At 43.4% G+C, this 24,532-nt stretch overlaps 1 protein-coding gene across 13 annotated transcripts in view; it reads right to left on the bottom strand.

Moving 5' to 3' along the window:
• Positions 1-157: 157 nt before the first annotated feature.
• ryr3 (ryanodine receptor 3) overlaps positions 158-24,532 on the bottom strand; it is a 90,869-nt gene continuing 66,494 nt past the window's right edge. For 3 of the 13 annotated variants that reach the window (XM_034580399.1, XM_034580400.1, XM_034580401.1), the window contains 45 exons: positions 24,360-24,409; positions 24,214-24,274; positions 23,851-24,089; positions 23,428-23,509; positions 22,525-22,655; positions 22,269-22,387; positions 21,274-21,472; positions 20,907-21,001; positions 20,621-20,766; positions 20,444-20,531; positions 20,262-20,354; positions 19,243-19,410; positions 18,702-18,761; positions 18,488-18,622; positions 17,764-17,876; positions 16,137-16,539; positions 15,279-15,391; positions 15,092-15,143; positions 14,928-14,984; positions 14,736-14,835; positions 14,403-14,482; positions 14,230-14,306; positions 14,068-14,141; positions 12,960-12,974; positions 12,098-12,178; positions 11,886-11,974; positions 11,666-11,794; positions 11,465-11,569; positions 10,976-11,057; positions 9,611-10,896; positions 9,453-9,505; positions 9,215-9,368; positions 9,018-9,104; positions 8,161-8,361; positions 7,925-8,055; positions 7,753-7,795; positions 7,490-7,617; positions 7,255-7,315; positions 6,809-6,955; positions 4,188-4,322; positions 2,732-2,888; positions 2,563-2,627; positions 1,663-1,763; positions 1,498-1,549; positions 158-913 (listed from right to left, as the gene is read on the bottom strand). In XM_034580399.1, coding sequence (XP_034436290.1) covers positions 818-913; positions 1,498-1,549; positions 1,663-1,763; positions 2,563-2,627; positions 2,732-2,888; positions 4,188-4,322; positions 6,809-6,955; positions 7,255-7,315; positions 7,490-7,617; positions 7,753-7,795; positions 7,925-8,055; positions 8,161-8,361; positions 9,018-9,104; positions 9,215-9,368; positions 9,453-9,505; positions 9,611-10,896; positions 10,976-11,057; positions 11,465-11,569; positions 11,666-11,794; positions 11,886-11,974; positions 12,098-12,178; positions 12,960-12,974; positions 14,068-14,141; positions 14,230-14,306; positions 14,403-14,482; positions 14,736-14,835; positions 14,928-14,984; positions 15,092-15,143; positions 15,279-15,391; positions 16,137-16,539; positions 17,764-17,876; positions 18,488-18,622; positions 18,702-18,761; positions 19,243-19,410; positions 20,262-20,354; positions 20,444-20,531; positions 20,621-20,766; positions 20,907-21,001; positions 21,274-21,472; positions 22,269-22,387; positions 22,525-22,655; positions 23,428-23,509; positions 23,851-24,089; positions 24,214-24,274; positions 24,360-24,409 — 6,133 coding nt within the window. In that variant the 3' untranslated portion in view covers positions 158-817. Of the gene's footprint in view, positions 914-950; positions 1,389-1,424; positions 1,550-1,662; positions 1,764-2,562; positions 2,628-2,731; positions 2,889-4,187; positions 4,323-6,808; positions 6,956-7,254; positions 7,316-7,489; positions 7,618-7,752; positions 7,796-7,924; positions 8,056-8,160; positions 8,362-9,017; positions 9,105-9,214; positions 9,369-9,452; positions 9,506-9,610; positions 10,897-10,975; positions 11,058-11,464; positions 11,570-11,665; positions 11,795-11,885; positions 11,975-12,097; positions 12,179-12,959; positions 12,975-14,067; positions 14,142-14,229; positions 14,307-14,402; positions 14,483-14,735; positions 14,836-14,927; positions 14,985-15,091; positions 15,144-15,278; positions 15,392-16,136; positions 16,540-17,379; positions 17,480-17,763; positions 17,877-18,487; positions 18,623-18,701; positions 18,762-19,242; positions 19,411-20,261; positions 20,355-20,443; positions 20,532-20,620; positions 20,767-20,906; positions 21,002-21,273; positions 21,473-22,268; positions 22,388-22,524; positions 22,656-23,427; positions 23,510-23,850; positions 24,090-24,213; positions 24,275-24,359; positions 24,410-24,532 lie in introns of those variants that run through there. The other 10 variants (XM_034580406.1, XM_034580410.1, XM_034580408.1 and 7 more) reach the window with 7 other exon arrangements.

Raw genomic sequence — 24,532 nt, 5'->3', positions numbered from 1 at the left:
TTTTGTTTTCTCCGTTTTCCTCTTGTTGTGGGGTTCTTCTACTGTGGAAAGAAGTGCAGGCAGGCAGGACGCCACAGCTCAGGAACAAAACCAAACTAAGCAACATGTACACAAAGGGTCATCTAGATTTTATACAACAAATGTTTCTGGGGTTTTTTCTTTTTTAATTAAAAGCCACAAAACTAACACGAGCGAAATCTGCTTTGTAACTAATCCAAAGAGCTAAGAGCGCCGCTTGTGTCAGGAGGGAAGAAAAATTCAGATTTTTTTTAATGCATAGTTTGTCTTAAGGCACGTCGGCTCGTGATAAATCACCTAAAGTGAAGTCGTCTCTGCTCCTGGAGGAACCGGGTTCCTCTCGTCCTCAGACAGACGGGAACCAGCTGTGAAAGGCAGATCGCTCGTTTCATCTGGATCAATAGCAGCAGCAGCACACATCCACTCAGGTGGTTTGAGAAGTGACACTAACGTCCTGGCGTCAATCTAGAAAAATCTGCATATTCAGACATTCAGTCGTCATGCTGTGACCCTCCACGTGTTTCCAACACACAACACAGCTTGTGCCGCAGGTCGGGGGTTGAACAGGTGAGAAGGCAATGTGAGTCAGAATCAAGAGATGACTTTGCATAAAAGAGGTATCGTGGCAGGTGACAGAAAAAAGGACTCGGATGCACAAATGTCCACTCGTTCGTTAGAATTCATACTTATTTTTTTAGGTTTTTAAAGAGTGTTCAGGTTCTGTTAACAGGGTGAAGTCGATTTCATTGTCTCTTTCAGGTGGAAGGAAAGTAGAGGCGGGGGGGCGTCGCCCACCTCGCTAACCCAACTGGTCCTCGTATTGTTTGCGGAAGCAGTCTCCAGTCGGGAAGAAGTCCCAGCATCTCTCCTGGTACATCTTCCACACATAAGACTCCTGCAGCAGGGAGAGGACGGAGCATCGTCACATAAACGTATTTTACAGAATAAACATGGGAGAGAAGAAGTTACATTTAACGTAAGAAGATATTTCCTTAATTCCAGTTCTATATATTTTGTTGGACTTAGACACTTGATCCGAGAGGTTGTAGTTAGGATGAAGTGAGCCTGTGATGAGCTGCAGCTTTCAGGGTTAAGATAAATATTAAATGATGATTATTATGTTTTATAGTCAAAGAAAGGATTTTTAAAAGACACGATGTTGAGCCAAAGGAGTAAAAACATCTCAAGTAAACTTCTTTTCCTTCTGCGATTGGTGACATAAGAACAGAAGATGCACATCAAATAAAAATACAACTTGAATCTCAGGTGCAGGACAATAACAAGTTAATATCAAAAAGAGTCCGTGTAAACCCACGCAGCACTCCTTCCTCCGGCTGAACTCAACTTATGCAACATATGAAGTGGGTAGAAACGCTGCACAAGTAAAAAGCTGCCGGAGTCGCTGAGCAGCTTTTGTCTTTGTGTTCTTGAGCCTGATCAAACGAGAGGATTCTAACAGAACGAGCTGTGGTCACGTACCTGACCCGTGTGTTCAGTCTCGTCCTTGTTGATCAGGTACATCAGGAAGAACCTGCGGACGGGACCGGGAAGACACGAGTGTGAATCAGGGAAAACTTTCAGAGTGAAGAGTTGTGTAGTTGTGTGTGTGTGTGTGTGTGTGTGTGTGTGTGTCGCTGCGCTCACAGGTAGTTGGCCAGGTTGTGCTCTTGTAAGGTGTGAGTCTCAAACCCGTGAGGCGTCCGGTCAAAGTAGTCGTTCCCGATGCCACAGATGAAGCATTTGGTCTGAAAGGAGAAATGGAGGTTAAACGATAATCTCAATACGTCCATCAAGGAGGAGAAACGTTTTCATTGCTGTTGATTTGTTTGTCAGGAGAATTAAACTGGAAAACACGACTAAACCCATTTCTATCGAGTTCTGATCTTGAAGTGGTTCGTGCTTATTTGCATGTTGAGCGTGGAAGTGTTTTAATATCGGGTGTGAGCAGACGAACTTGAAGCTGATGGGATCTCTCAGGACAGACGTTGATACCAGTGTCTGAACTGGACCTTTTGTGATAACGTGGGGCAGTGACCCATTAAAGAACCCATTAAAATTTGGATCTGGATAAACGAGGAGTTATCTGATCCGTCGCAGATTCATTATTCATTCTGCGGCAGGACGATGAGCTCAAACCTGCAGCCGCGGTCGTAAAGAGCTGTTTTCAGAGCAGCAGATGGTGCGACCCCCCCCCCCCCCCCACAGAGCCCTGATCTCTACATCACACACTCTGAGACGACTGAGACTTAAATCCACAGAAGATCTGTGTGCGACTGTCCCACAGAGAGCTGGCTCTGTCTGAGGCGACAAACAAACGTTCTATCATTTGGTTTTTTTGGTGTCTGTTTACTGCACTTCTAATGAAGATAACTAAAATAAAAACTATTCTTTGAATTAGTTATATATTATATTATTTACTCTACTTCTAGAGCCTCAAACATTTGAACAGGACAGTATTTAACTTATCAGATCGTGTTCTAACGGTCGTCTGGTGGTTAAACACACGTCTGTGCATCAGCAGGACTTTAGTGAATTCCATCTCACCTCCATGTCCTCCTTCACCTGCTCCTGCTGATCTCTCAGCTCCCCGAAGGCATCGATGATCAAACCTGAAGGAGGGAGGGAACCGTCAGATCAGTGTTTATCTCACACTGTGATACAACTCCTGTTTAAACTCACAACCCTGTGTTCCAGATAGGTTATGGTTGTGTACCTTGAATGATGGCGAGCAGGATGACGATGACGAAGAAGAAGAAGGTGATGTCGAACAGGATGCGGTAGAGCTCGTAGGCGTCTCCGGCTGGGTCCTCCAGCTCGTCTCCAATCCCACCGCCCGCTCTCACCCCCACGTACATGTGGAACAAGTAGCACTGCGGAGAGAGACGAGGGAAAGTTACTCAGATTACAGCCACATTACTATTTTGTTTTAGAACTAAAAAGATCTTCGTCCACACGAGTTTTGCAGCTTTTATTTCCTTATTTCCATCAGCAGAAAAGTAGAAAAGTCAGACTTCTGTCGGACAAAATGAAAGTTAACAAAGAAGTTGACTTCATCACTGCATCCAAACGTCTCTTTTTCTGTCCGTCCACAGTGCTGCCGCGGAGTTTTCAAACTAAAATGGCACCGGCAGCATTTCCAAACTTCTTTGTGCTTCAAAATCCTGGAGTAACGTGGACGCCACAACAACAGTGATGTGTTTCAAAACAAAGACGAAGCCTCACAGCGTCATTTCACAATGTTTTCAAGCTGAAGTGATCAGTGACCGCTGTGTCTCATTCTGTGGAAACCAAGGATGGAAAAATGTTATAAAGTGTAAAGTCTTTAAAAAGAAAAATGACTGAAAAGCAACTGAACTTGAAGCCGAGAGTTGTTCCTCCAGATATTTAATAATCTTCCTCCACAGCGTCTCCTATTAAGAGGCAGTTAATAGATCGAGAACATAACATTGACTGTTTTGACTGTAACCACGGCCCCATTGTCTCCACTGAAACACGCCGCACTTCACTGATGAAAAACACTGTGCGCTCCGTTCAGTCGTCTCCTGAAAAGGTCGAACATTCAAAGTGACGGCCTCAGGAATCTTTTTCAGCGCCGATCATGTGTCCTTGCTGACAGCTGCAACCTCCACGGGTTTTTCTATTCCACAGAAAGGAAAGTATTTTCAATTTTCTCCATTTAAGTAAATGAATAGTAAGTAAAGTTTATCACCTCCACAATGGAAGTTATGTTTTTCACCTCTGTCCCTTTTTGCTTGGTGAACAACTGCATGGATTTCCACAAAACTTAGTGGAAGGATGAGACGTGGGCCGAGAAAGAGCTCATTCAATTTTGGGGCAGATCCAGGAAATTACATATTCAGGGCGCTGGCATCTTTAGAAATGTGGTGAAGCTTGATTGAATTTAACTACTTCCTTCAAGCTTTAAAATTAGGTTTTTTTCACCAAGAGAAATGTTCTGGTAACGTTAACGAGGTTGATTCACTTCTCGGCTACTTCACCTTCAATGATGAGGAAGTGCAGGACTCTGATCTCCCTCCATACTTGGCCTCACATTTCATTCCTTGTCTTGAATTGAAACCCTGGTATGCTCTCTACTGAATGCTCCTCTAGTTAATGGAGCACGTTTCACAGACCATCAGATATTACGCGTCGGAGGTGGTCGGGCGTACCGTCATCATGTCGTCACACTTCATGTCGGGCTCGTCCTCGTCCTCGCTCTTGTTGTAGAACTTCCTGAAGAAGTTGAAGGCCACCACGGTGTAGAGATAGACGACCACAGCCAGCAGACCCACAGTCAGCACCAGCTGGGAGAGAGACAGAGGGGAGACATTAAAATCTGACACAGATCACAGGTTTCTCGCTGCAGCTTTAAAAAAAAAAACTACACCGCTATGAAACCTCATTTAAATCCACTGGATCCTGATTTATATTTGGATCCTCGTACATATCAGTCCCCTAAATGTGCCTGATCTGTTTCATCAGGATCCACAAATGATTCTTTGAGGAATTTGATGGATTTATGGGTTCTTCCCCATCTATGCATCCTTCCTCCAAGTGTCATGGTCATTTGTTTGGTAGTTTTTAGTGTAATCCTGCAAACTAATAAATATACAAACAGATAAAAACATAACCTCCTTCTCAGAGAAAATAAAAGACTTGAGAATTACTCAGTTACTCAACTGATCCAATCAATTAGTGACAAACGCCTGACGTCACTTTCCTGAACTGATAAATACCAGTTTTGTGATGAACGATGAATGTGAGACAAACAAACTTCATCATTTTTCACTTCACACCCGTTTCTCCTGCTCATCTCCTCTATTTAATATCAGCTGAGTCCTTGCTCCCCCCCACCTCCTCCTCCTCCTCTCCTCATACTGAGAAACATGTCATTTGACCTTTTACTTATTCCCAGTGAGACAGAACCTCTTCCATCGATGTAGTTTCTTTTTTTCCTGAACTGGATAAATACGTGTGCTTCTTCAGAGGGAAAGTGTTTCACGAAACATTATCAAGGCTTCTTCGGCTGAACAGAGGATTTCATCAGGCGGCTTTCATTAGTATTCAGTGACTCCGGAGACCTTCAGGAAATCAAATTCACATCAGCGCAGGACATCTCCATCGCCCCGGCTCCGCTCGGCAGTTTGCGTCTTTGTTATTCTACATTTTGAAATATGCACAGAGCCTCAGAGAGAATTGTCTGAAGCTCTTTTGTCTGATGAATCTGAAGAGACTAACTCAAATAACTTTTCAAGGACGCCACCTGTCCGCGATGTGTGGATTTAACACTCTGTATTAATTAATACTATTATGTAAAAGAGAATTACAGAAAACCAGAAAGAATGAGGACGCTGTTTTATCTCCCTTTTGCTTTTGGAGAATAAAGTTTCAATGTTGACAATAAAGTCGATAACGAAATCCAGTCAGATGACAGGAAGCTCGTGTGGTTTCTCATTAGCAGACGCAGCTTTCAGCACAATGTTTGTTTTATCTACTTAATGTGCAAATGCTAAAAGAATTTTAATATTACTGAAACTGATTCTGTAGAATACTTTCACCAAATCAGGCATTTTGCCAACGTTTATTATTAAAAGTTCGAAATTTAACCTTGAAAGTTAAAGCTTATTCTCGAAATGAAAAATGAAAAACCCTATTATTTAGTTTGAGCTTATTTGCAACATTTTGACTTAATACTCAAAATGCTAACTGGAGAAAAACTCCTTCTTAAGCTTGGCCCTAATACTCCATATATAAATGTGCATACTATTATATTACTATTACTACTAAATTACTAAATAGTCTTTAATATTTAATCTGGTTTTTCGTTTCTTTCAGTCAATGAGTTCAATCTTTTGGAACAATTTAAATTATTATTCAAACTGTTTTTGTTTCTGTATCTTTTTACATATTTTTATGTTTTATGTATTTTCAACTGTTTAACCACAACTCTTTGCTTTTCTTCACCATTTATCCCTAATTAATTAAAAGCAAATTATTTCCACCATTTATTAATAAGAGATAAACTAATTATTCAATCTCTTTAGGGTTTATAACATACTCTGATGTATAGTTTTTTACAATTAAATAGTAATTTTCCTTTTTTTTCAAATGAGTTGAGCCACTCTACAATCTTTCAGACTAACCCTGGTGTGAAGTGACCGGTTTAAACTAGTTATTTGGCTTCTATGATTTCATATCTGCAGCAACATCCAGAAGCAAAACACCAAAAGTAGAAGTTTCATTTTAGACACACAATAAGTTTCTCACAACAAACTGTGTGTGACTCACACCAAACTCCATTAGTCGACAAAACACCCTGCAGAATAAATATGAAAAATCCAGTCGCTTTGATGTTTCATTTGTATTTAAATGCATTTCTCATGACTGACTATTGGATTAGCGTTTATTTTCCAGGCTCCATCCACTTTTCCACAGGATAATTTCTTGATTTGATTATGCTGGAGTTCAGTATGAATCATGACGCCGGTTGTTTATCCGTCACTGAGCGGACGTGGACGCAGATTATTAATAGAAGATAAGTGTCTGACTGTGAAATGAGGCCTTAGAATCAGGGTTTGTTCAGAAAGCTTCAACAGCTTTTTCTAAACTTGTAAAAGTTCTGAAGCTTAGAAATGTTTTTACTAATTTTAAAGATTTCTAATTCTGGGTAGAAGCTGAGAAAAGAGGGAAATTGAAGTTTTAAGAAAAAGTTTTTCTGCCACACTGCTCGAGGCTGGAGAGGGAGCTTCTTATCTGTCCTGGAGCGCCCCCTGCTGGTGGAGCCACTTGCCTGCTTCCCGTTGTGAGTGACGGAGGACAGGATGGTGCGCAGCGACTTGAAGACCATGGCGATGTCCAGCAGGTGAGCGGCGAAGAAGAAGTTGTTGTAGTGTCCGAGGGTGGACATGGTGGCGTACCAGATGAGATACAGGAACAACTGGAGCGAGAATACAACACGACATTCTCACTTTAGCTTTGCACACGTTTAGTTTGAGCTCCTATTGGGACATAGGTAGATTTGTATGTAATGAAAAAATGTCTTTACGACACAATTAGCACAATAACATTTTTAATCTTTATATATTTGATATCTTTATTGTTCATGGTATGTCCCTCAACAGTAGCGTTAATACAAAGATAACATTTGATAACAAATATTCGCTGTAAAGAGGACAGTCAAAAAATAGACATTGGTAAAGTAATACGAATATTTGTGTATACATTGAATAAACTTACATTGTCGGTCAGAACCACTCCCATTTTCCAGATTTGATACTTGGTGTCGATGGAGCTCAGCCTGTCAAACAAAATGTTGTTACAGACGTGCAAACACAAAAGAATATCTCTAATATATCAAACTCTAAACCCTGCCTACACATACACAAACACCTGTACAAATACTCCATGTGATATATAAACACAATGTGGCCTTTAAGGAGAAACGTGTGAACCGGGGGGGGGCGCTTCTCACCAGGAGACCAGGGAGGCTTCTTTCTCCACAGCCTCCACCGTGGGGTCAAAGTCCAGAGCGCTCTTATCCAGACCCAGGAGCTCGGCGATGCGTTCCGCTCCGTACATGTCGCCGTATTTGTTGATCACCTGAAACACACACGGGGAACGGCAAAGGTCAGCCTCATCATCTTTATATCACGTATTCTAATAAACGCTTTTATTCTCTTTGACGTCGGGTCGATCAGCTGTATCGTCCTCGTCAGCTCTGAGGGGAAAACTCACCTTCCGCTTGATGAACTTGTCCCAGTAGTTGCTGGGGAAAGACCTGAAAAGGAAAACAGGATCAGGATCTGGTTCAGATGTGATACAGATGATAACAGTTTTGGTCTCATCAACAACAGTAGTTATAATAGGTTTATGTTAAAGCCCAGTTGCTGAGCGAGCTTCATCTCACGGCGTGTTGATGACGAGTCGATCCCACTGGCCCTTGATGTCGTCGTCGGACGGCTGCTCGGTGATGAAGAGGCCGTCGAACTCCAGCTCCCGGGCGATCTCCTTCTCCCTCTTGAACACCACCAGAGGAACCTAAACGCAAAACGTGAAAGTGGTTCAATTAAAAACTACAACTTTACGAACACAAGCAGCAACTGGAAACTCCCGACTCAGCATCAGCATCATGAATGAACCCACCTTCAGGTAGTAGTACCCGACCAAGCAGACGAGCGAGATGACGGTGTGGAATATGGCCAGGAAGCGCAGCGTGGGCAACATGTAGCCGCTGCTCTCCTGAAGCACAAACTCGTCCATGTCGAACAGCGTGTTCTCGCCGTCCTCTTCATCGCCAGCCCACTGGGTGTCGTCGTCGATTTCTTCTTCAGGTTCCACCGTGACCTGAGGAGCAACATGGAGCAGAGTGTCACGTTGGTTTGTCCTCCACGTTCCCCTCGACTGCTTTCTGTGGTTGTTCGGAACCGGAACGTTGAATTCAAGGAGTTCAGACGGGGATTTTAAAAGATGTTTTTTGTAATTCCTCTGCCATGACACAGCAACAATGTTTTTTAAATATATTGTTAAATGTAAAGCCCTTTTCCTTACAGTGGTTTGTTGCTGGTCAACAGTACAACAGAACATGTATTGAAGAAGACGAGAATTATTGCTACATGCATGTTATGTGTGTAAACAACTAATGAAACAATCAAACATTAAAAGAAGACTTACAAACCATAATTTTATTATGATCATTATTAATAATTCCATTTGATTTGATAACTTTGTCTAATGTGACAGAAAATAGTGAAACCTTGTAGTAAACTCCCACAGAACAAGCTGAAGTCTTCAATCTGTTGTTTAATCAACACCCCAATTATATATTCAGTTTACTTTCATGTACGACAACAAAAAGGATCAAATTCTCCCATTTGAGAAACTAGGGAAAGGAATTTTTGGGGTATTTTAGCATAAAAAAACCAAAATAAAATGGTCAAAGTATTTGTGGATTCATGTTCTGTTCAGTTGATCCACTAATGGTTGCAGAAGGACGGATTCACCTTGTAGAAGAGCAGAATGAAGTTGATGGCGAAACACACGAACAGAGCCAGGAACCGCAGGTTGTAGAAGTTACGAGCCAGGAAGTTCTGGAAAGAGATCAAAAAGGGACAAACTGATGACGCCTTCGTTACCGACAAAATCATATTTCAGATTCACAATGAACTTTAGAAAAATCGAATTGAGCTAAAAGCGTCACCAGCATCTTGTTCAGGTAGATGTCCAGAAAGGCAATGATAGTGGTCATGAAGGCCGGCGACGCCTCTTTGGGTTGACTGGACCGGGTCTTGGGCTTCTCCTCCGTCACCGGCTCCTTTGCCTCCTCCTCCTTTGGCTTGTCCTCCTTCTCTGTGCTGTATCAGTCATCACAGTTATTTCATTTTACACTTGTTTTTTTACACCGTGTGACGATTATTTCTACCGGCGGTTTTACTCACTCGGCTTTTTCTGGTTGACTCTCGGGGGCGACAAAGGGATTGGCAGCAGCTTTCTGCATAAAGAGCGTCGGGCGTTACAATGAGCGGAGGGACTGGGCGGCAGTGATCGTAAAAAAGCAGGTATCTACAGTTTGAAATCATTGAGACGAAGTGCAAACCTTTTTCTGATCCGTGCTGGATATTTCTGCGCTCAGCTCCGAGACTTCACCCAGGCCGTGCTCCACGTATTTCCCTCCCTCCCTTTTAGGCATCGACAGCATGTCCAGCATCATGTCCACCTCGCCGATGTCTCCTGCCGGTGCCATGGCTGTGTCCAAGCTCCCCGACAACTCTATGGCCTCCACTTTCTCTCCTTCCACCAAATCGCCGTGGATACCAAACTGAGTCGGGTCAGGCATGCTTCCGAGGATGTCCGTCACCTTTATGTTCTTGGCGCCCTCCACCAGGCCCCCGCCGAACATGGAGGACCAGATGAGGTGGAAGAAGCCGAAGACGAGGCTGTAGATTCCTTTGAAGAAGCCGGTGAAGAGCATCCAGAAGAAGGAGAAGAAGCCTGTGATAATCTCCTTGATGCTCAGTTTCTTGGCTTTCTTGAACTGCTTGCGTACGTTTTTACAAGAAAATATTTGGCGGACGTTCGCTAACTTCTTCTTGACGGAGGAACAGGCGGAGCTGAAGGCCGAGGCCGACTCCAAGGCGTCTCCTTCCTCTCCGGCCAGGTCGTCCAGGATGCTGTGCACCTCCTCCTCTTCCTCCTCCTCAGGCTGTTCGACCACGTCCGGCTCAGAGATCTGCGAGGCCAGCTGCATCTCAAAGATGGTGTCCTCACAGAAGTTCACGAACATTTCCATCTTCTCGCTCTCCGTGCCCTCGTTGACCACGGCGAAGATGAACTCACGCTTGGACTCTTTGACCTGCGGCTTCTCCCACTGCTCACGGCTCGACTCACTGATCTCGAAGTAAACCCTCTCGATGCGCTTGGCACTGCCCATGATTTCAATACGACCCAGGTAAGGTTCAAAGTAGCTGAGCACGCTCTCCGCCAGATCCAGGAAGGTGGCGAGTCGAGAGTCGTGCGGCATGTGCTCCGACAGGTTGGTGAGCAGCACCGCCACGTTGAAGCCGATGTCTTTGGCCGGCTCGTGGAACCGCTCCACAAACTCCTTGTAATTAAACATGTCGTTCTCATCGGCCTCTGCACACGAGAGCAGGAAGTCGATCTCTGACTGGCTGTACTGTTTCTGGGTCTCCATGGACCTCTGGAAGTCCTTCTTGGAGATGATGCCTTTGCACTCGGGGTCGTACTCCCGGAAGTTTTCCGAGGTCGTCAGATCCTTCAGTTTGAGGAACATGTCGAAGAACTTGAGGATCATCTCCACGTTGCTGGACGACTCCATCAGAGTGTCGACCATCTGCTTTCCGATCGTCCCATTCACCACGTTACCTGAGGAGGGAACAGCAGTCATCTCAGAACACAGGCTGCACCGTGCACTCGGCAGCATCAGGCAGTTTCAGGCTCTTACCCTCCAGCAGAGACAGCAACATGATAACCATGTCCTTCTGTAAATCCATCAGCTCCTTCAGCAGCTCAATCTGACTGGCGTCCTACAGACGAAAGACATTTACATATTTACATGAGCATTATCAATTAATTTAGTAAATATTGAGTAAATTAACTAGTTTCATTAAAATACTTGAATGCTAGAATCTGCACATCTATAGAAATGCATGAGGATATTCGGGAGTTTAAGTACAAGTTTTCTTTTTCTTCAAATACATCTCATAAATGTTTTATTAGGAGCATTACATTTGATTATGGGACAATGACCTTTACTAAGTGCAGCATTTTTTAGCTGAAAAACTAACTTTTTAACTACCTCAATGCATATCTTTGTCATTTCTGTACTATATATATATATATGCAATTTTTCCACTGCTACAGCCACAGTGGGTTACTTATACAATGAGTATTTGTCACAAGAAACAGGTTTTTATTGGGTTTTTCAGTGTACCTGTGATAGCTTCATCTGCATGTTGGCAAACACATGCAAGAAGCCAACGACTGCATCCCACAGTCTGCTGTGAGCCAGACTCTGCTGGTTCCCAATACACGGGCCCTGAGAGACGAGGAGGAGGAGAGGGATGTGATCCATGATAACAGTTCATTCAGTCTTTATTCTTTAGATTCCACTTCCGTCGTCTGAGCTTCTTACCTGAATGTACTCAGTCAGTGAGTTGAATATCTGCTTGGCTACAAATAAAGCTTTGGAGAAGTTGACTTTTCCAGTCTCTTCAATGACCTCTTTGCCGGAGTAGTACCAGTAGAAGTCACTGATAGATTCCTAAAGAGGGGGGTGGCATTGGAAACAGAGGAAAATGAACAATGAGTAACAGAATGTATGATGTGATAACCACGACGTGTGTTTAACTCACCTGCAGCCGGAGCAGATAGTCCACAGTGCTGATAATGATGTTGACTGTGGTTGTGTTTCCAGTCTGGGTTCTCAGGAAGTTCTGGAAATCTGACAGAGACCAACATTTTTGTAATCCTCGATCTTAACACTTCTTTCTCATCCTTTCCATTTTCTAATAGTCGGCTGTTCTGTTCTGGACGAAATAAGACAAACTGATAAATTCAACCTCACCTCCATTGTGGCCCTCACAGAGAAGTTGCAAAAACCGGAACAGATCTTTAGTAAAGTCGTCGTTCTGAAGCACCTTGGAGCCTTGAGAGAAAAGACATCTTGGTGAAAACAGCTGAAACAATGCACAAGGCTAATTTTAAGTCTGTGTTTCCTCCAAATGAGGAGATGTGCTTATGTGTGAATCTCCCCTTCAAAAGCAATTAACATGAGGCAAGCAGGTTTCATGTTCGAAACATGACTGAGGTCCAGGGCCTTTAGATTCAAAACACTGAATCCAAAGTGCGTCTCGTAAAAAAAAAAATGCTCTTAACAATAAACAGTGAAACTCTAGGACATTTCCATAAGCTGGAGGAGGCCTGATAACTTTCACATGCAGGCCGCAAATTAGGCCTGTTGAGAAAATCAAAAAGACATGTTTACAGATTTTCGCTTAAACCAGATGATCCAGTCTACAGATCTATGCAAAGAAACGATTTCTGAGAGCGGATACAATCCATGTGAAAGTTGGGACGTATGTATGGAAACCAGCTTTGTGAAATAGGCCCCAAGTCCAAAGCAAGACAAAGCTTTGGTTCAGTCAAACCCTTGGGAGGTGGCACTGATAGCCTTAGGGAGACAGAACCGAGCATCAGTATTAGGATTTGCATTAGTAATTGTTAACATGAAGGGAATGGGAACAAATATCACACAAAGGAAGAAGCGGTGGATTCTCATGACCCTTTTTTCTGCCGAGCATGCACACATCTGTCCCTACACACATCTGGGTGTACCAAATAAAGCATGGAGTATGGACCACAGATATGGAGGAGACATTCAAGGTGGAAGCAGAGCCATATCAGCGTGATCTAGATTTTCTATTTACCCCGATCAGTGTGGTCTGCCATCGATGGGATTTTTTTTTTTAAATGACAGGAAGGAGAGAAACAATACACGAAGACATAAGCAAAAAGAGAGGACATCGAGTTACAATACAAAGAGATATGATTATTATATATATCGAGTACGAAGTGAAGAACAAAGTCATGCAGTTAAAAAAACTGTTTTAGACAAGGGGAGAAGGTGGGGGGGGGGAAATCATAGGCCTGGGTCGTGTCTATGCTCAAACAAGAAATTCAGTCATGGTTGAAAACTTCAGTAACAGAGACACGAGTAGTAACAGTGAATTGTTATACACAGAACCCGGGGGGGGGGGGGGGGGGGGGGGGGTGTCTAGCGGAGGGCTGGATGATGAGGAGATGGGACATAGTTTGAGGTGAAGAGCGTCGGGTGGATGTTTGGCGTGGAGGGGAGAAGCTCTGGTGTTAATGCTGGACCATGTCTGTGGCTGCGTGTTCTGGATTCACTCCCCAACGTTAGAAGAAAAGAGAGTTTAATCGTTCGCTGTATCCCCGGAAATACAAGCTGCACAATAACGTGTTTCATAGTGAATTAGGCTTTTCTCATAGATTGTATATAAAGAAGAACGACACGTCAGCTCCAATAATCCGTCATATTTTGGCTTCATTTTCATACAGTTGATTGTGTCGTCCATCTTTATTCACAGTCTATGGGGTTTGTTCCTGCTCCTTGACTAAAGACGACAACATTAAAGACACCACAGTGACGACTTCAGTGACTTCCAGACTGAGGCGCAGGCGGCAAACTGCTCTCAATGATCAAAATTCCCATCGATAGCAATGCAATTTTGATTATTCCAACTACTGAGGCCAAACACTTCTACTTATTAGGAAACTAGCGTTTAATAAGTGCTTTGAAAGGAGAATGAGGTTATAAAGTTGTCATGGTTCAGCATTAGTTGAGAGAGAAAAAAAAAAAGGGAGAATATTTTGGTGATTTTTGGGAATCAAGAGTAAAAAATCTGGTGTTGAAACAGGAATCTACTGAGCATCAAGACGGAAAAAGGGGGTCTTGGAAGTCTAAAAGGAGAAAAGAGGTAGAATACAGAGCTACTGATGATACTCTTCACTTACTTGACCCTTCGTCTGTCACCATGCCGAGACCTTCCGCTTTGTTCTGCCTCTCAAATGCATTCAAGTCCAGGACACTGAGGAAAGAGACGAGTAAAGAGTCAAATAAAAGCACTTGACGTCTGCACAGAATTCATGTTTTTGTTCTCTGCACAGAAACAGTACCTGCATGACTGCATCAGTCCTGAGAGGCTCTTGAAAAACCCTGCATCTCTCTTTTCTTTCAGGTAATCAAGCATTTTCTGCAATAAAAGCAGTACATTATCGTTGACATTACAAAAAGGGGAATTAGACGGATGAATAAATGGATATTGAATTGTTCAGCCGTATTTTCTGACCTGCTGAACTTGCACGTTGCCTCCATTTAGAATGGAGATCCCCAGTTTGAGGGTGCACGTCACCATGGGGCCCAAACGACCTGGTGGCAAAAGAAGAAGAACGTTAAGAGAAATCCCTAGAATGTAATTGAGTACAAAGAATAAAGAAAAGGGAGAAAAGCAGCAGGTTTGACTGAAACTGAAGATTAAATCCTGGCTTCTGCAAAAATAATGAAATCTGGATGTTATGGGGATCAAAATATATATTATCAAATTGTAGATTCAAGCGATCAATCCCCTTTAAACTGCCCTGAGCATCTTGATAAGGACGATAGTAGATACACAGATGATTACCTTTGCTGGCGCTGATCATCTGCAGCACCATCTCAGCTGCCCCGCGGGCGTGCAGCCTCGCCTGCTGATACAGGATCTTCTGCTTTTCCATCTCTTTTTCCTGAAATCCACAACACACACACACACAGAGAGTTAGAAAAAGAGACATTTTTAACTTTAAGTGATTAAATTGCTATGAATGAACGCGAGTACCTCAAACGTTTTTTCTTTCCCTTCCTCCTCTTCCTCCTCCTCATCCTCTGCACAGCTCTGAAAACAAAGGTCGACGTTCAAAGCTCCAGTTTCGTTTTTATTTCACCAAAAGTAGAGTTTTACCAGAATTATGTATCGATGAATAGAATTTGAAAGTCCACTACCTTTGCCATCATGTCTGCGTATGCAATATACAAAGGATCTTGTTCCAAGTAACTGAAAAAAAGTAAGGTCAGGTCATACTGCATTACTGTGTGTGTATCGTTGTGTTTCATCTTATTCTACAACAGAAGCATGAGGAATTTAAAATGCATGCTCAGTCGCTGTAGCTCAGTGATTGAACTCCCTCACCTTCTCTCTGTCAGAGCGTTGTGGCTGAAGTGGAGGATGAGCTGATGAAGAGGATCGGGCTGCACCTCAGCCACCTCCTCTTCCTCCTCCTCCACAATCTTCATGGGGGTTTTCTGCAGAGGTCAGTGAACAGTTAGCTCCGCCCAAGTCTCATCCGATAATCCCAGCACAGCTTCTACTCTTCAAATGTTTTCTTTATCTTTTCGTAAACTCACAGATAATTTGTCAAAAACACTGAAATGAGTCATTAACAACCAGCTAGTGCCGCATGCAGATAAATGTCATCTCCTGGTGATCCGGGGCAAAGACAGGACCAGGAAGTAAAGAGTGGGTGATGAGCAATGGTGGAACCAGTTCTCTAATTCATGCATGTTAGCAAACAGATGCAAGCAGAAAGCCATTTGGTGACATGACTTTGAACATGAAGAATGAACCTGACAGTAAAGGAGTCGGACATTGAGGAACCAACACAGCAACACAAATCTGCACGAGTCCAAACTAATCCGACAGATTTGTAGAAAGAAACTGACGATTAACAATATTCTTCTCTCCTGACAACAACAGTTTATCTGATGGTTGTGCTGTTATATATATCGGAAAGCCGTCTTTTAAGTCTTGTTTGATGGCACAGCTTCATTGTCTAGATGAATTTTCTGCACATCTGATACAAAGATCTAAAATGAAATGTGGTCTTCACAGGACTACGCGAGCATGCCACTGAGGTCACAGCCACAAAACGCACTGTAACGCCACCTTCACACTACAGACTTACAGAGTACAGCGAAAGACAAGTGGATCCAGATCTGACAGCCAAACAGCTAGTGACAGTCTCCTACTGTAGTGAAAGGCCCTCCTTACCACTGCTGTCAGAAAGGCAAAGCCTGCTTTTCTAGAGCTGTGAGCGCCGGAGCTGGCCCTGTGTCTCTTGAGTTGGTCATGCAGCCTCTGACCCCTGACGGATCTCTGTTTGAAGGGTTTTGCACGCCTAGAGCGGGGGCCCCTGGGCGCTTTGGGCGAGGTCCCCACCCGGGCGTGATCCCAAGGCTCGACAGGCGCTGAGCTAAAGAAGCATTCGGCAGACAGGACTGGCAGAGGGGTGCCAACGCAGGGCACGCAGGGCACGCAGGGCACGCGGGGCGAGGGCAAGGCGAGCCCAGTACTTACTGCCAGATCCTGAACTAGCTTCTCCTCAAAGGAGTACTCCTCTGCCTCTATCCAAAGTCTCTGATAGGCCGGGATGAAGAAGTTGATAGCGCGATGCCTGGGGAAGGGGGAGGTGAGGGGAGGTGGGGAGGAATGGAGGGGAGTGGGGAGGGAGGTACAGTGGCGTTAGGGTGGGTTGTGGTGAGTTTTTTTTTGGAGGAAACAGGAAGGAGAGATGTAGGGAGGAGGAAGGGGTTACAGGAAGTGCATTTCAGGCAGGGTGGTGATTGGTCAATGTGGGACCCACTGGCTCTTCTGACTGGTCACATTTGGTAACTGCAGTTACTTCCATCTGGTTTGTGAAATTCATTAGAGAGCATGCACACTTTGGGGGGGGGGGGGGGGGGGGGGGGGAATGCAGTTTTCCAACACATCAGTGGATCTGTGAAACAACGTGAATTTCTTTCTGGTAATTTTCAGACTTCAAAATACTTTCCTTCAAAAAACGTTGTGTTAAAAAAAAACTGCATAACCTTCGGCAAAATGTCAGGTGAAAAACAAATCGTTAAAAATTATCAATAATAGGGGGAAGCAAAATGACAAAACAACTTTTTATGTATTACTGAAACAAACCAACTGTGGCCAACTTCTCAAAGTCGTACAGTTATTTAATAGATTTTCTTTCTTCTTCTTTTCTTTCTTCATTCCTTCCTTAAGGGTTCACCTGAAATGAAACACAGGCCTGCAGCTCGCAGAGCGTTTTCCACTTTCCAAATCACTTTGTTTCCGTCAATTCTGGGGCTCATACTAGCTGACCAATCAGAATCAACAGTGCAGAAACAACTGGTTGCTAGGCAGAGGTCGGTCCACAGCCTGGTGGATGAAAAGGAGAGGAGGAGGAGGAGGAGGAGGGTGGGGGGGGGACAGATGAAGCATTCGCCCCGTAGTTTCACTTTACCGTCAGCAAGGAGAACAGGCGGTCAAAGCTGGAGGCTTTGAATGCCCTTTCCAGCCAAACCTCCCGATATCCATTCAGGAAGTAATTATTATTTTTGTATCTGAGGGAGGATGAGGTAGTGTTATGCAAAAAAAAAACCAAAAAAAAAAAACAACAACACAGAGAAGAGAATGTGGTTAGGGAGGTGATGAGGGGTTTACATGGGCACACAATTAAGAAAAAAATGCCCCAAACCCCCCCCCCCCCCCGTGATTACTTGGTGATTGTTATGTACAGTTAGATCGAGACTCAGCGACGTCTTAACAGGGTCGATTAAATAGATAATGTCAATATTTAATATTGACATTTGCATATATCAGTTCTCTGAGTGTGAGGAGAACTCACCGGGGCAGATTGTAGAGCGGAGCCATACGGAAACAAGCCACCACGGCTCGCTTACGCTGTTTGGACAGAAGCTTCTGCCACACACACTTCTTATTCCTCAGAGGCTGCTCCACCTGGGAGACAGGGAAATCAAAAGTTTGGAACAGTACAACAGTTACAATGAAATGTTTTATAGAAGCTACTTTATACGCCACAGTTTCATAATGACAACAGGGTTTTACACAACGTGAAAGATCTCTAACTTTGTGTTTTGCTCTGTTGCTGCACTGTAAAGCTGAGTGCAGCTCCCTCTGTCCCACTGTCTCTCCCTCACATCCACATAATGATCATCTGTCTTTCTGACCATCTGCAGCACCAGGAGCAATCCCGCCTGTGGCCATTAAAACGTCCATGAAGTTCTTACTGTCCTCAGCGGGCAGGATTTAGCAGACAGATTGATTCCTCATAGATTGTGATAATGTGGTATTATCTTGGTTTTATATACAAGGCTGCAAATAACACAAATTGTCACTATCCATTTATCTGTTGGTCTGTTGCAATCGTTTAGTTCATGTCACAGTGTTTCACCTACAATAGACATCACCCATATATAGAGAGAGGGCTGTCTTCTGTTCTCTGGTAGTCTAATATGATTTAATGTCTTTATTCATCTGTCATCTAAGGATCACATTATTGTTTCATGAATTCTTAACATTACAGATTTGACAGATTCGTGTGTTTTCACCTGCTCCAGATGGAAAACTGCAGCGGAGATGCTCTGGACTCGGACCACCGCGTGTTCCGGGTCTGCTGGTCCCTCGCCCTTCACCACCACGTCCTTGTACAGGTCCAACTGCCACTGGACCGCTGGGTCGTCAGACTACAACACAGCAGCGATCAAATACATAAATAGACCACAGGGAAGTTATACTCGTGCTGATACAACTATTATAACTTACTTTGTCCTGGAGATGGAGATTCTGACGCAAGTGCTCCTTCACCTCGTCATCTGTGTCTCTCTATGAAGGGGGGGGGAACAGAAAAACTATGAAGCAGTATTGATATTTCATTATTGTACATAAAAAAGATCTATTCTTTAAATACTGTCTGCTCCACCAGAATAAGAATGAAAGTTGGTAAAGGTGTTAATTAGTTCACTGTATCAGGACAGTGTTCTGTGATTAAACTGATTAAAAAGCTGCTAAAGCAAATCACACAGACTGAAGCTTTTCAATAAGTCCTAAGAGTTTCTCATAGAAGATAATAACTTTGCAGTCCAGGAACTTTTAATGATGAACTTTGTTAGAGCTTCGACTTGCGACTTAATTAAAATGATCAATGAATCAAATTAGGAGACCAAGGATAACTTGAGAGAAGACTCAATATGAGGAATAAGAGAAAGATTATATGTTCATGGAATCTCATGCATAGAAAAAGTTGTTCTGCAAAAGTCAATTATATATATCAAAAAATTATGTAATGCTAAATTCGTCAGCTTACCAGACTGTAGCGTATCTTGGCCAATGAGATGAGCTCCTGGTCACCGGGGGTGCACATGTTGAGGCCGATGGGCAGCATCTTCTTCAAGGCAGCGACGATCAGAGACGTCTGGATGGAATAATATTCACCACGACGCCGCTTGTGTTTCCTCTCCTGGTCCCCACCTGACTGCAAGAAGAGACACAGTCAAACTTCATTCTAATACATTCAGAATTGCTTGTTTACTTCAAAAAATTCCTCTGTGATTGTTTTTTCTCTGCAGCATTTCGACAATTCAACTCTTTCTTTACTCTGTATTTGATATTTCTAAATTTAAAATTACCTAACAGGCGTCATCGTCTATGATAAGATCCTCAGGGCTCAGGAAAGTGTGTTTTACCTTAAAAACCCTGAGTGAGATAAACCACATACTAGAGACCTCACCTGCCTCAACATTCAGTAAATCTGTGACCGATCACGTCAATGGCAAATAGATAAACGATCCGACTCTGCCAACACAGATAAACAACAACTTCCTCACGGTGGCAGGCGGTTGAGCAGCTGCCGGACCAAACACTGTCAACTTCCAGATAAATGGCCGACGACAGGCATCCACGTGAAACCCCCCCCCTATGTTGTAAATCCACCAAGCAGAGGGAAATTTAAGATGTGTGAACTCTTCTGGTCGATCTCAAATCCACACACTCGATTTGTTCAGCAGCACATGACAGGGAAATGATTCAAAACACAGGAAGAGTGCTTATGTGGACTTGTGTCTCTGAAACCAAGGACAGCATGGTCGGGGGGGGGGGGGGGGAGAATTGAGGTTGTGTTTTTCCAAAGTGCTGACAGAGTGAAGGGGAGACAAGTGGGATAAATCCAAATGAAAAGAGGAGAGGACTGAGATGTACTTTGCTCCATCTCCTGTGTTCCTGACATCAGGACAAAATGAAGAGATCTGTCGTCGTGGGAATATAGAAAATATCATATTCCCCTGCACCCTGTGTATGTGTAGGTGTTGTCCTACATACAGTATTTACCTTGGACATCTTCGACTTGCCTTCTTCAGTCAGGAAGCCCAAATTGTTGATCTCATTCTGAACCACATAGTTTTGCTCCTCACGCTTAAAGTTCTGTATTCAGAGGACAAAGAAAAGATGTTAAATAGGATCTAAATACTTAGAGACCATTTATATTGTTTTATATAAACTGTGAAACTCACATGGGACTTGCACCAGAGGATGAAGATCTCAGCCACCATCCTGAAGAGCTCAGTGGAGTATGCGTCGGGCTCCTTCAACCACCGAGACCTGGAGCGAAAGGAAAGACAGAAACATGAGACAGAGAGCAAGAAACGCACATGTCACTGTTGTTGTACATCATCATGTGTTTGTCGTACCTGTTGATATCCACGTAGCGGATGAGCATGGGGTAGAAAGCGTACAGGTCCCTGCAGAGCACAGCGAACTCATCCAGGATGAGCAGCTCAGCCTCCTGGGTGTCACCTTTACTGTCGGCCTTCAGCAGCTCCTCCTCAGCCACGACCTGCAGCACATCCACAGTTTATCCTCTGGAATCAACTCAGTGGATTAAACGTCCTCAACAAAATGTTCTAAGATTAGCTCCTAGGTTTTCACACCATGTCAAATTGTAAAAAACATGTTCAGTGTATTTAAAGCTCGAACCTTCACTGTCTTCTTCTTCAATTTGTCCAGCGTGGGCAGGAAGTGGGTTCTCAGCAGATCGGCTCCAGCCTTGCAGATGATTGGCTGAGAGTAGACTGGAGAGACATAAATATATGTGTATATTTTCAACAGGGGGACGGATGCTTTCAATTATAAATCAAGTGTCTGGAAGGACAGACGTCAAAGTTTTCCCTGAGTTTGTGTAGATAATCGTCTCTCACAAATATGAAACTACATTCACAACTTTTACACCAAGTTTTCAGTAACTTTTCTAAAATCAGTTAATTAAATATAGGACATATATCCTTGATTTTAAATGTGTTAGCTGTACAATATTAAAATTTGGTTTTTGACACGAGTCCCCAACCTGCAATCCTCTTCATCCAGGGAGCGTCATCAATGCCCAGGTTGTTGATGAGGATCTTCAGGATATTTCCCAGGATGATGCTGAGGTGTTGAGACGTCACCATGGTGCAGCACTGGGCATCTGGAGGGGAGTTCTCTGGACCCTTCTCCCACCAGTAGGACAGGTAGTTACACAGCATGGGCAGGATCACCTCGATGACCTGCAGGACACACAGGCTGAGGGTTAAAGGTCAGGATCACTGAAGGTAAGAAGAGGCCAGAACTGATCATCGTCTTACATTTGGCACCGAAAGTCCTCTGTGATATTATTAATCCAAGACTATTTGCCATAACTTCCACAATAATTGATTAGAGGTAATAAAATACGACATTTGTTCTTTCTTTTCAAAATAAGTCATGTACGTATAGTAAGTATTTACCTGTAGTTAATGCAAGTCTCAATTGTGCATCACACTCACACTCAACATGAGATGCTATTCAGGTTTGAATTCATTTAGCATTTTCATTTTTGTGTTCCTACCATGATATAATCCCGCTTTATGTGCACACGTGTTTACTGTGTCTTTAAATCTTTTTAGCTGTTAATTTTTATAATAAAAACCTCCTGCACTCACTGAAAAAAATAAATTAAATGGCAATTTAATTAGATAACCCCACTAACATAAAGTAAAAGATTTTAACTAGAATTATGCTATTACTAGAATTTTTTTTGTATCCTGATACAACACTAATGGGAAGGTTTGCCATAATGTGCACAGTGACAAATGTAATGAAACTCCCTCCAAGCGTTTCTAATACATCATGTCTAAAGGAAACGGCCACAGCTGTCGTTGGCACAGAGATGATAATAGTTAGGTCAAAATTCATGTAAATCCCTGCATCTTCCATTTTGCATCAATGTAAGTCAATGGCCGATAAGGTAGTGGATGTCTTTGAGGATCCAGTCACCTCAGATCAGTTTGCATACATTCAAATACCCCCATCCTCCCTTCAGACCTGAGGCATGTCACTGTAGCGAGCTCCAGCGTCCGACACATCGTTCACATCCTTCAGGAGTTTGTCGAGACGAGGCATCTCCGGACACATCTCCACCACCGTGTCCGGCATGCTGAGAACTGGAGGAGACAAACGTCAGTCGCTCGGGATTAGACACGGAGACAAACTGTCACTGGGAAATATGAGGAATAAAAACTAAACATGCATATTCACAGCTTCATGAGGATGTAAATTTAAAAGGAGGGTGGAGACTCACTGGCTCTCTCTCGGGGGGTCTTGGTGTTGAAGACAGAAAGTGGGTTGTGGGCGTTGAGGTGGGGCTCCAGGAAAGCTACAGGCATGGCCCCCACCAAGGTGGCCAGACTCTCACCCAGAACAGGAAGATGCCTGAACATATAAGAATATACATACTGTAGATATGTATACGCTGTTTATATGAAGAAAATAAACATACCAACAGGAGATTGGTGCATCATATAAAAAAATGCAAAGTCTTCAAACTTTGTTTCTGTTTAAAAAGCTTCCTTGGTAGCAGATGTTGTCAGGACAACCTTCAACTTCCACATTTATCGAGGTCCACACGGCATCAGGATTAATTCAGACCAGACAGCCGAGCTCAGGTTGGGGGTCAAACCTGTTCACTGCTTGTTTTATAGCTCGAGTCGGCTCAAGGTGAGGACACTTCCCTTCCACAGCACATTTTGGGAGTTTTTTTTTTATTGGTGTTTAAAAAGCCAGTCGGGGAATAATAACACAAAATTGTGGGTTTTAATGAAAGCCGTTTCACAGGACTCTTGTGTTTATCTTCCGTCTGCTGCCTTCGGTAATAAAACCCTTTTTCTTTTAATAGTTTTTTCATGAAAAATATTAATTTGAACAGTTGTTATCATATCGGGCCACAGTCTCAACCCTTTACCAGAGTACATGAGCAACTATGAAATTGCATTTGCCAAACATGAGTTAATGAAAAGCTCAATATTCTAAGTAGTTTATTTGCTGCCATTTCACACTTCCCTGATTCCAATGCTCATAGGGAATGGAAGTGACAGCTTCTATTCATCTTTACCAGGGACTCAAACATACAAAGTTGCTCATGTGTAGAATTAAAATCCATTTTTTACGTCCTGTTGCTGAGTTTAACGAATGTTTGTTGTCGTACCGCTCGACAAAGGGGTTCTTTCCTGTTCCCAGAGAGTAGAAACACATCACGATTCGGTAGCAGGAAAGCTGAACGTCATCCACTGAAAGAAAAAATACATTAAATATTCATTTATTTCTCCAAAATCGTGAGATTACAATCAAAAACATAAAGATGACAGAAGGAGAAGGACAAATAAAAAGTTGAATATGATTAGTGACAATGGTGGGGATGTTTTTACTGGATGTAAAGACTAAGACTAAAAACATATTTTCAGAATATGTATTTGTACAAGGACACAGAGGTCCTTTTTGTTTTGTGATGGTTAGAGATATAAACCACCATAAATATTCATGAACTTTTCCCGTTGCTCTCTTTTTATGTATTTATTTCATTATATTTTAGCACTGCAAAACATGTCCGCATATGAAAACACAGACTCACACAGCAGGTCCACTCCGAACTCATGTGTCTTGATGTGTTCGAACAGAGCGGTGAGGATGGGCAGCAGCGCCACCGTCACGTAGTTGATGCTCTGGGTCACGCTCTTCATCTGGGCCCGCGACTGCATGAACTTCCCCAGTTTCAACATCTCTTGCAGCTTCTCCAGGTCCTCGGCCGCGTTCTCGAAGAAAGTCTTGAACCCGGCTTTGACCAGCTCCGAGCCGGACTTCATCACCGTCCTGAGAGAAAAGAGTCGAGCACAACGGACTCATTTCGAACGCAACAAACCACATTTCAATTCGTAAAGTGATGCTCAGGAGAGAAAGGGTCAACGTCACGAAGAAGTGCCGACACCCGACTTACCTGGTGTCCAGTGAGTGAGTGATGATGTGCAGACAGCTCACCATCATTGCAGAGTCACTCCCTGTAAGAGAGACGCTCACTGTAGACATGAAGAGATTCAAAGCCAAGGGGAACAAGCACACACACAGGGGCTAGGCCGGCCTTACCGAAGAGAGAAATCCTATGTCTGACAAGAGCTGCCAGTTTACAGAACAGGCTGGAAAAGAACGGAAGAAGAGTAGGAAAAGAATTGGATGCAAAGAGAATCAACGCAAGGCACAAGAAAAAGGAAATGGTTTGATGAAAATATGCACTTTTTCATCGAGGGTCAAAAGGGAGG

Source organism: Hippoglossus hippoglossus, chromosome 24 (assembly GCF_009819705.1).
Source record: "Hippoglossus hippoglossus isolate fHipHip1 chromosome 24, fHipHip1.pri, whole genome shotgun sequence".
NCBI classification, from domain to species: domain Eukaryota; kingdom Metazoa; phylum Chordata; class Actinopteri; order Pleuronectiformes; family Pleuronectidae; genus Hippoglossus; species Hippoglossus hippoglossus.
The sequence above is the reverse complement of the archived record's forward strand: the minus strand, read 5'-3'. Positions and strand labels throughout refer to the sequence as shown.